At 35.3% G+C, this 12,297-nt stretch overlaps 1 protein-coding gene across 1 annotated transcript in view; it reads left to right on the plus strand.

Annotated features, from left to right (window-relative positions):
* The window catches only part of LOC108971694 (division abnormally delayed protein), a gene marked incomplete at its 5' end in the record, with an annotated part of 44,942 nt that extends 34,876 nt beyond the window's left edge, over positions 1-10,066 (plus strand). Inside the window, 4 exons of the mRNA XM_018937942.1 lie at positions 7,440-7,612; positions 8,246-8,453; positions 9,421-9,562; positions 9,633-10,066. Of these exons, the coding sequence (XP_018793487.1) occupies positions 7,440-7,612; positions 8,246-8,453; positions 9,421-9,562; positions 9,633-9,799 (690 nt within the window). The remainder of the gene's footprint in view (positions 1-7,439; positions 7,613-8,245; positions 8,454-9,420; positions 9,563-9,632) is intronic.
* Between the last annotated feature and the right edge of the window lie 2,231 nt (positions 10,067-12,297).

A 12,297-nucleotide genomic window follows, 5' to 3' on the forward strand; every position in this document is an offset into this window, starting at 1 on the left:
TCAAACAAAGAAAGAAGGAAGCTAATTACACGAATGCTTGATGGGGGTGCGTGGAATTCAAATATTTGCATGCTCGTATGAAACATACATTTACACTACCATTCTAAGGGAAAAGCAAACAACAAAAAGTGGTACCTGCTGTTTGCCAATTTATTGCCACTTTGACAAATTATGAAAGTGCCTCGACAATGATTGATTAATGCACATTAATTTGACCTTTCGTCATTCGTTGGTTCGGGCGTAGTCACGGCGCCCATGTTGTGCAAGTGAAAACTATTGTGCATCGCATGGTGTAAATTTTTGCCAATCCTCTGGTTTAGTGCCACACGGTGTCGCTGCGGCAAATTGTTTCACGTACATAAGTACATATGTACATATGTGAGTAGCGAGGAAGAAGGAGAGCTTTGTGAATAACGATGACAAAGTCAGCTCAAAACTGCATTCCGTTACTCATTTCATTGTTGGTTGTAATTGATAATAATTGCGCCAGACTGCAAATGCATGTCTTCTCTACAACGAAGTATTTTTTGATAAAGTGACACCCACTGGGTGCGCTGACCATGAAATGTTGACATTATCATGAGTGACAGTAAGGTTTCTGAACGTGACCAATTTGGATTATATTAATAAATTCTAGGAAAAACTGTAATTTGAGTATACTCATGATTTAAGTGTTGTTGTCCAGTGGTATGTGTTTTTGTAATATAAAACGAAAGTGTTATTAATTCACTAGCAAAAAATTTAAAATTTTATGAAATGCAATTTTAATTATGTGGTTCTCTCAGCTTGATTTCATCCATGTCCGGGGAAAAATTTCAGTGAACATCGTGTTTTAACGCTAGCTAATGATGGTAACGGTATTTATCGTCCCACTTTGGAAAAAATGCGAACCGTTTAATGCGATTAGTGCGAAAGTGGTCCAATATCGGCGATTCCGATAAATGAGCAGCGGTTTGGAGAGGAAAGGTCGTTTGCATAGGTTAGGATAGGTTAGTTTAATCTGGTGGACCAATAAGCCACGCATGGATCAGTTTGGTCCTTTGTGATACCATATCGAGTTCACTTCCCTGCTGCCTTACTCCAGGCATTTCCTGCAGATCTGTCAGCCCCATATTGCGGGCGTGTGCCGCCACCAGACAGTAACCAATTAGTATTCCCATCATGCTCCTATTTTCTCTTCTATCGACTCGCAACAGGAATGCTGTGTACTTCCGTACTACCGTTTTTCACATGACTTTTGCAGTTTTGCACCCAGGTAAGTCATTCCATGGAGTTTTGTTTATCTTTACCATGCTTTTGCCGAGATCGTCCACTATTTCATTGCTCTCAATGCCTTTGTGGCCTGGCACCCAGTAGAAGTTAAGTTGCTTACTTTTAGCAACAATTTGCATTGCTACCCTGCTTTCCAAGATATTTCTGGCCAATATGCGATACGAGGTTACTGACTTGATAGCTGCTATCTCGAATTGCCTGCAGGTGCATTAAGGCCAACTCCACTTTCGCAATAGGAAAGATCACAGCCTGAAATATACTGCAGCGGTCCGACAACCTTATGCCTAACTCCGGACAGTATATTCCCGCACCAACTCCATCATCCATTTTCAAATATAGATGTTTAGAGTGTTAGTCCTTTGCATACATTTAGTTCAATACTTTTAAAGCTGAAAGTCTACTTTCTCTAAATAGAAACGAATGAATAGATTTATATGATTAAATGGACTTAGCTCGTCACACTAGTCATTTGCGCATAGTGTGTGCGCATGGTACCCGATTTTGGCTTCTGTATGACACAAACTTTATAGCAAACTAAATATACCCGGTTCATTGTATAACAACAAGGCTTCCACTCTGGAATCCGTTCATCAGCCACTCTCATATAGCCTCTAGCTGCGAAATTCAACTGTAAAAATATACCAACCATATTTTATTTAAATATTTAATAAATCCAAGTGAAATTCAAAATTAACGTTCAGCTTTTTCACCTTCAAAGCTTACAAATAAATCGTACATGTAGATTTTTATACCTTTCGTTGATTACTTATATAAGTGGACATGAAAATACACGAGCACATAGCTTATTCCATGATGACCACGCTCGCTAGCATTGCGTCCCCTTTAGTTATTGTGAAGACCGTTTAAGCTTGTGGCACGTTGCACGTAAAATGCATTCAATTTAAGCGCAAGTTGCTGCATGAGCAATGAGGCAACGTGTTTCCTGTGCTTATAAGCATTAAGCATTTACATAAGTGCACTTTTGTGTTGAGTTAAATGAATTGTGGTTATTATTTTTGTTGTTGGTTTTATTTTCCATCAAGTTTTGTCTTTGTCTGAATGTCAAGTTTGAGTTAAACTTATAATTTTCAACGAGTACTCGTTTGTTATACCGGAAGGTGTGCTTAATAATAAACTTAAGTGCTTTTGAGTGAGTGGTTCATGTAATTGCATTCATTCATGCGCTATCTATTGTCGTGATATCACAATATGTAATTGCAATTATTATTGCTCTTAATAAAATAATGTTGATGGATAATAATTTCTGAAGTGTCTGTTTGTCAAGCACATTAAATGAAATTAATAAAAGTGCAAATATATGGGGATATTTAACAACTAAATTTATACATCGATTCATAATATACATATACGTTGTATGTATAATACAAGAAAAGAGTATAAAAAATTTTTATCTTAATTTTAATTGATCGACGAGATTGGCAATGGTAGTATTATGCTATAGTGTTCCAAACTTACCAATTTTATCGAAGAAAATGAAGCCTTGGACAATAACCACTGTCAAATTTCATGCAACCTTGTTAAATAATGAACATAGCTAAATCGACACAGCTCGTCACGCTGATCATTTATACTTCTTCTTCTTTAGACACCACATACACGGTTAAAGCCGAGTTATCAACAGCGCGGCAGACGTTTCTTCTTTTCGCTAGATAGCGGCAATTGGAGATTCCCAGCGAAGCCAGGACGCCTGGTCCTTCCAAAGAAGTGGAGGTCTTCCTCTTCCGTTGCATCCCCCTGCGGATACTGAGTCGAATACTTTCCGAGCTGGGGTGTTTTCGTCCATTTGGACAACATAATCTGGCCATAGTATGGCTCATTGCGTTTTTGGCTTTAAAATCGATCACATATGTGACTCGATGCGGTGGTGCATTATCATCGTGTAAAATCCATGAATGCTTTGCCTTAATTACGGTCTTTTCCGACGGATGTTCTCACGCAAACGCCTCAAAATGCCCAAACAGAACTCCTTATTGGTCGTCTGTTCCTTCGGAACAAATTCATATGCAACAAACTACGAATATCGAAAAAACAATGATCATCACCTTGAGATTTGAACGGCTTTTTCGTGTTTTTTTTTTTTCTTTTTTTATTTCGGTTCGTTTTTTCCCTCCATGCGGATGATTGTTCCCTTGTTTGCATGGCAAACTCATAAACCCATATCTCATTGGCAGCTATAATGCTCTCCGTGAATGTGGAATCGGAATTCGCACGATCAATCAAGTCCAAATAGGTCTCTTTGGGTACTCTTTTTGAAAAAAAATCGGCTTTATCGGGACGAGTTGAGCAAGAACTTCACTTTTTTAATATTTTTATCAATTAAAGTGGACGAAAGTCGTCCGGAACGAAGCATGTCTTCAACGACAACGATTTCGAACAAGAAATTTGGTTAGAAATACAAAATTTGTGACAAATGGGTTGTTCGATCTAATCTTAATCGTCAATAATATAAATTTTTATTCGTAAATTTATTCGGAAGTTATCTAACAGTGAGCTGTATGGGAGCATATTTTATAGGCCTACGATAACATCTGATAAGAAGGGTATTTTAATTTTACCACGATATTCCTAATAGGAAATATCTGTCATACAAACTGAACGCTTCGAAAATCCTTGCAACTTTTTTATTTCGCAAGATATCTTTACGAAATTTATCAAGAATTATTGTCCAAAGCTACGGTACAATCTTCAAAGAAATTGTTTATATGGAGTTACTATAGCATATAGCTGTCATACAAATTCATCGATCAAAATAAAGATAAAACGATCTTTAGACCCTATTGTACTATAAAAATAGACCCCGTGCAGGGTATTTAACTTAACTTTTCTCCTTCTTTGCAGTTATAATTGTGTAAATATGTCACATTTGTAGAGGGTATAAATACAAATGTATTAATATTTACAGACCATTCACAAATTCACACACTCACAATGCATTCTGCTCACTTAATTAACTTTTCCCTCATTCACATATTTAGGTGGATATTCACCAACATTTACATATATGTTCAAAGTAAACTAACAGGACGATGTACATACATATGTACATATATACGAAAGTAAGCATTCATTCAAATCTCCAATTGTTTTCATATTACACATATGTTTCATATAAGTCCGTGTACACATATTTCGTAATCATAACTATGAATAGCAGTTAATTAATATGCACTGCACTGCACTATTACGTGGACTACGTTTACATTTTCGTAAATTACACACCGAACAACTGCAATCAGTGCAACTCGAACGAGCCTTCGTGGAAACTCAACAATCTGTGTATCTAATGACTGCAAGTTCGCAGGCACCTTACTGCCTTACGTCAAATTGTTGTTGGAAACTTACAAACATATAGTACATAAGTATATGCACACGTGCGCATAGAATTGGAAGCATAGGAATTAAGTCTGACCAAATTAGTCGAGTTTCTCACACACCCACATACACGACCAGATACATGACCACATACAAATAAACGCACCCGAATACGAGTAGAAATAAATGTAGCTGTGCTTATGGTAGTTAATAAACCGTAGGAAAACTACCTTCGTAAAACAATGAAGAACTTCATGAAAACGCTTAATCCAAAAACCATAGAGGCGCCTACCACTGCACTCATACTTGTATTTATTCGATTTTAATTGCCTGTGTGTTGCATACAAATGCTTTCAGCTGTAAATTGCCATTAGAAGAAAACGTGCCACGCTCATGTGTACTGTGAGGGCATGTACGAGAAGTGTGGCGCCTTGGCTTAGCACTTTGCTCTTACACGAACTCTCATACGAAGGTACTTAGAGTAAAGGCTCTTTGTAAACTTGTATAGAGTTTTATTAGCTTGTAGACATTTATGTACATAGAAATTAGCAGCAACCGAATATATGGCATATACATTTGAAGATTCGCTTGCAATTTTTAGGTGTTAAACATATGAAGCCAATAGTATTGAATTGCTTGTGTTTGACCCTTCATAAAAATGAAAACTTACACGTGAAGTGCTTTCAAATCGTTTTACCTGTAAGCCAACTGAAATAATACTTCGACAATATTTCCGATTTAAGAAAATCCACGCAAAGTCCATTAACTGACCGACGCCAAATAGATTAAAATCTAATTTTTCCAACTTTTCGATAACATTTTTGTAGCAATAGCAAGAAAGCAAGTTAATTTTTGTTGAAACGAAGATATAATACCCTTCACAAATAAAAAAATTAACCAGACAAGAACTTGAATTTGTTAGTTTATATGGCAGCTATATGAGTCGTCCGATCTAAATATTCGAAACTTGTAGCGTTGTCTTAGATAATAATCTATGCTAAATTTCGTGAAGATATCTTGTGAAGTTAAAAAGAACTCCATACAAGGACTTAGTCTCGATCGATCAGCTTGTATAGCGATTATATCCTTACTTATTTTATATCGGCGAACCTAACAAATGAGTAGCATTATAGGAAGAACAATACGTCTGCAAATTTCAGATCGATATTTGCGATCAAATCAAATTAGTATATAGATTAGGTTAGGTTAGTCTGGGAGGCAAAAAAGCCACGCATAGATCAGTTTTGGTCCTTTGCGAAACCAGGTTTAGTTCAGTTCGCTTCACGCGAACTTTCAGACTCTGCGGCCTATCGATACGTTTTCCAGTGTATTACACCGTGGGTACCCCAGAAGCTTGCAGCGTAGTCGTGCCAATGCGAGCCAGTGCATAAGAGATGCTCCATTATTTGCTTGGAAGAAATATATATTTTTGGAAAATTTTTGGAAAATATATATTTTTTGAAATTATATATTCTCATTTCGATCCAATACCTTCGCAAACTTTCGGGCAAGAAAATTATTCCATGCTCATAAAATTCTTTCCAGACAAAAAACATGTACAAGTGGTTTTTGGCGTCTTGATTTGTGGTGAAGGTTCACCATAAAAAAAAAAATAAAGTCTGGAAAATAAGGTTGGTGTGATTTTAGCGAGTCATCAAACATATAAGAGATGTCGCATTAATTTGACGGACACCTTTTCTATTGATCAATTCTGGCCTATTCTGTTTTGAGTGCATCACTACATTCGTCCATCTGATCATAATATACTTAAGAAATCCCACCAAACAGACCAAATAACCTTTATTTGGTGACTATCGGCCTTCGAGTCGTTTGAGCTGATTCATCCTTTTTAGGCCCCAATATCTTTGTTTTACATTCTTGTAAACAACCCACTTTTTGTCGGCAGTAACATTACGCTTCAAAAATTAATTGATGTTTGATGTTTGATAAGTAAATCACAGTCGTTAATGCGAGACGAAACAAATTTCGTTCTATAAGAACTCGCGGAACCCATATCTCAATCTTCGAAATTAATCCTAGACGCTTCATTTGCTTGTGAACGGTGGTGTTAGACAAATTGAATCTCGCTTTGTCTTTCAGCGATTTGCATCGATCAACAGCTTTATTTTACCCCATCGACAAACCAATTTTGGTATTGGGGTTCGGGTACACATTTTTACCCTTTTTATAGTGAAATATGCCGAAAAATGACGTTCCTTCTTCCGACTTCGATAGGACACCAAACAAAAACTATTCCAAAAAAGTCAAGAAAATTTTTTTACAAACAAGGTTTACTATAGTACAAATATATGTATAACGGAAAAGTTGTTAAGTCTTTCATCAGAAAAAATCCCAAACCCAGCGCATAACCCTGTGCAGGAATGATTCGCCCTCTCACTTTAGCTCGCCTCCAAACGGATGTTTCTTGGGTACCCTGAGCATACTTGGTCTAAGGCTGGAAGTTGTAAGCTGTTTTAGCCATATGTAAAGAAAACGTTTCTAACCACTCCCAAGTGAATGGTGCTCAGTACACTTTCCTCATTTGCGTGAACTTCTACACGTGGCTCCATTCTCCTAAACAAGAATGCGGTTAAGTGTGAAGCTGGCTGCAAAAAAGTTCAATAAGATCGGCTGTTGTCATCAAACGAAATTAGTTATTAAGCAAAAATGCAAATGGATCTAAACGTATCGATAAAATAACGATTCCCCGATAACTGATAAAAATATACTAAATTATATATAGTATATATTTAGATAAATATAATTGATATTTATATATGGAGGTCAGCTTATTGGTTGATTCACACTTAATTAAATCTTCATTTTTTTTTCAGGTTAAGAAAACATGTGGCACACCTAAATTATTACCCTCCCTCACTAAAGACAGCGAGCCACGCCCCCAAACTACACATACCATTAAGTGGGCCTCACCACCAGACACGGAAATTCTACGCTTCCAATCTACAATCGATAAATCCAAAGAATTCTACGCGAACATCGTTCACAAGTGAGTAACGCTATCTCTACATATTAAATTTACAGTTACATATTTAATTTATTTGCGCAATTATTTATTATTTGCTTAACATTTTTGCAAACATTACATTTACTCTCACGAATCAGGGATTTCTTTGACATTGGTGCGAAATTTAATTTCTCACACGAACTATTTTATAATTTACATTGCGAATCTTGCGCAGAGCGTCACGCAAGACGGTATAGTAGAGAGGTGCTAAAATAGCCGCGCTGAAGAAGACAATGTTGCAGAACATCTCCTTGTTCGACATGGACAGACAGGGCTGCAAGTGAGAATGACAATTATACAGAGCACCGTTAGTGGTAACCAAAAAACGAAAGCAACACTTACCACTTTCACGGGTGGTAATGGTTTGGGCCGAAATACTTCGTGTATAGTATCTCGGGCACTAAGAACAAAGGTTGTTAACATTTGGGCTTTAGGATTTTGTGCTTCTTTGGGAATTTCGACGAAAACAATAATTCTGTTAAAAATTGGAATATTATAATAATTTATTGCAGAAAACTATTACAAACCTTAAATGACAATGAAGACAATTTTTGAAAACTTTAAACTTCATTTTCATTTTTTTTTTGTTTTCTACTTTCCGCTTTCATTCTACAGTGTGTGCGAAGATGATGACATACAACGAAATGATCACAAGTGCTGGACAGGCGATCGTGTTGGCGACTACACGCAATTGGTCATGGCACAGGGTGTCGATACGCAACGTTACAATCCCGAGGTGCCGTTGGAGGTAAATTCGCAGTCAACGAAATTGAACGAGTTGGTGGACAAATTGATCAAAGTGCGCAAAAATATTGGTGCAGCGGTAAGTGTTTAACTATTATAGTTAACTAACTACATATATGTATAAAAACGAATCGAGCTAAAAATAAAGCGTGATCTCTTTCGAGATTCCCTACTTTTTTAAAGAATGAACACAGATACTGCAAATATTAGGTTTTAAAAAAAGCCTTGCGGTATTTTTTATTGAATTTTCAATTGTTCATACAATTTTTTTTGATGACACATGCCCAACTCTTGACCGATGCTACGGCTGCTACTATACAGGTCTCTTTCGACCAACTCAGCGATTTTATCGCAATTTTCGACGACAGGACTTCCAGAGCGTGGCGCATCTGCGACCACCTCTACACCAGAACGTAAACGTTGAAACCATCGTTATGCGGTGGAAATGGAAACTGTATCGGGTCCATAAACTTCATTAATTTTATTGACTTAAAAGAAGCGACAATCAATCAAACACGTGTTAGCGCTGGCCCGCAAACCACACCAAAACATTGCTCTGTCTGGATGAAATGGCAGCTCTTGAATTTCTTCAGATTGCTCTTCGCCCAAAATGCGACAATTTTGCTTGCTTACATACCCAAAATTTGGCTTTATAACTTTTCAAGGGCTCATATAGCGAAGCGATTTTAGATAGCTACGTAAAATGCATCAAGTCGTTCCATACGTCTGACAGAGTTGCTGCGAACGGCGCCGAATTGACTCTCCACGGTCTTCGTGTACAATCTCAGCTACGGCTGCTATATTTTCTTCACTACGTGTGGACGTGGACCATTCGGTCAAATATTATCCAATAATGAATAATGGGTCTGAAGAAGTGTGATGGTGTTACGAATAGTACGCTCAGTAGGCCACAACATAAACGTATTCTCTTAGAGTTACTGTAGTTTGGTATAAAAAGTAACAGCGCCCGAACTTATCCCTTCCGTTCTTATATAATAATACTTGAAATTTAAATTTTAACAAAACCTATATTTAAAATAAATCAGGTACCATCCACTCCACGTTCATACTCGGATATACAAAGCGATATGGCGCGCCACGACGAAGAGGGCTCCGGTCACATGCCCGACGACATGGACGATGAGGAGTACGGCAATCAGAATGGTTCCGGCGACGGCTCTGGCGACGGTAAGTTGGAATTTTTTACCGAGCAAGAAATATTTCAGCATTTACTTTTTACTTATGCATTTACCTTCAGGTGCCACCTCATCGCCCTTCGATCCATTGGGCCCAACCGAGATCACCAACAACGACATACAGCCACGTCAAGAGAACGCGGCGACGTGTCACAGCGGCCTCGGCAAATTGCTTGCCACCGCAGCACTACTAGTCCCGATTGTAAGCTTTTTGCTGAGCAGCAGCTAAATTAGAGCAGCCAAGAGAGCTCGGCAAGCAATCAGCAGGCAGCAATAATTATATTATATATGAAGCATGCAAACGGAAAGTTGTTTCACTTTAGTAATACTATAAATAATAACTAATTTATATAAACGAAGCAGGCGAAGAGGAAAAGAAAATAATAATAATTAAAAACAAAAAAGTATATACATATATATACACATACATATAAGTATATGTATGTATACATATTTATAAAAATTAAAAACTAGTATGTTGATACATACATACACANGCCTTCAAACGGATGTTCTTAAGCTGCGCAAATAATACTTGGTCAAGGACCGGAAGTCGTGAGCTGCTTGAGTCATATGTAAAAGAATCTTTTCTGGTCACTCCCAAGTTAATGGCGATCGGAGAACTTTCCTCACTTGCGTGAACTTCTACATCTTGAAAATATACTATTATATAAATCTATCCTAAAAGCTATATGGACATACGGTGTGCAACTTTGGGGCACTGCTTGTAATTCAAATATTGAAATTCTACAAAGATACCAATCGAAAACTCTAAGATTAATTACTTGGTTCATAACAAATAAAGCCATTCATTCAGACCTGAATATACCTTTTGTTAAAGATGAAATTAAAAGATTTAGTTCAGCATATTTGCACAGGATAAGTTACCATGAGATTTTTCCTTTGGCAGTCATGTTATTAGATGATAGTAATGAAACTATTAGCCTTAAAAGACAACATGTTCTAGATATCCCATTTAAGAATTAAGTTAATGTTTAATCACATATGATACTAATATATTAAATGTATAATTAAATTTTTTATATAAACATTTGCATTTAGAACATTTTGTAGCATTGTATATTATTTCATGGGAGATCAAGAATATAAGTCAAATTATGGTTTTGTTATCAAATTTGCTTATTATTTACTAAAATAGATTGCAAATWAAATATATTGAATAAAAAAAAAAAATTTAATTCAATATGAATACATAAAAACCACTTGCTAAGCGAAAAATTGTGACTAAACTCCCTGAGGTACCTTTAATTCTGACCTATATGCCAAATAAAAGCTAAGATGAAATACAATATACCAAAAACGTTTATGATTTAGCTCCAAAATTTTATGTGATATGTAAAAATGTCTATAAAATACTATCTATGTATTTTAAATATTTAAGCCGTTACGTGCAATCTTTAGTTGAACAAATTATGCTGGCCTGTTTATATTATATAATAAAAAATCATAATATGTTTCATACTAATTAAAATTAATAACATTGATATTTCATAAAAGTTATTGCAGTAATTAGCTTAGGGGATTTAGTAGACACTAATTTATTGCTCAGAGAGTATTCATAGTAATTTTGTATATCAATCCCTACACTTTCTGCAAATTACACTGCGGAACTTTTATGTCGGTATCAGGCGCCCTAAACTTTATTTAACGCTAATGAAATATCTAGTATGTAAATGTACTACACATGTAAATACACATATACATATATATACATGTATGTAGTAAGCACCTACGCCACATAAGCATACCGCAGTTTGTATGTAAATGCTATTATGTAAAATGTACAGCCGCTTAACGGCAAAAAAAAGTAAATGATAAGCATTTGTCTCAAAATCTAGTGGGTAATAGTAGCACACTTTCAGGCGCACAAATCAGTAAGTATGTAACGCCAGCATAGTTAGCGAAGTTATGGTTTTAAAAATGCATACATATGTATATTTGAAAAATATATATAATGGACCACTTCATTTCGAGCTTTAATAGTAGTTTGTAGCTATGAACAAACTAGTGAAAGTGTAAACGAAAAAAAAGAGCTAAAACAAACGAACACAATTTCGAAAATGATTTTTGAAAAAAGAACAAGTGGTGTTGTTTATTTTGAGTAAGGAAAAAGTAGCATAAAATTTAAGTACTCAAACTAAAAACAAAAAATATTAAGGGATATTCAGTTAAAAAAAGCTGTGCGAATAATTAAAAATTGTATAAAAACTGTTATGTTAAAAAAATATTTTGAGCCGTCTATACGATTTTCACAAATAATGTGCTGCATCTGTTATAACATATTATTTTAAAATATTCATAAAATTTGTGTAATAAAATAAACGATTTATTTAATGTAATAATGTGTGTTTCTTAGGTGTTAAAATTAAAATTTTAAATATAGCTTTTATTTGTGAACAAGAAAACGTAACAATTGAAAAAATATATTAAATATTAAAGAACGATGCATGTGTGTTACAAACATATGTAAAAAATAGAAACCGTTTGATTTTCAAATATTTTTTTTTTATTTAATACATAAATGTGTGAAAATACAAATCGTTTTGATTTTTTAAACATTTTTTACCATTTAATTTAATAGAAATACAAAAAAAATATTAACATTTGTAAGCTACTATAGTCAAAACAAGTAAAAAGTTAAAATATCGTCGATATATTTATAATTTATAAAAAATTCAAACACATTTTTAATTTCTTTGTCAACTT

Source organism: Bactrocera latifrons, unplaced genomic scaffold, assembly GCF_001853355.1.
Source record: "Bactrocera latifrons isolate USDA-ARS-PBARC rearing strain unplaced genomic scaffold, ASM185335v1 scaffold_352, whole genome shotgun sequence".
NCBI classification, from domain to species: Eukaryota; Metazoa; Arthropoda; class Insecta; order Diptera; family Tephritidae; genus Bactrocera; species Bactrocera latifrons.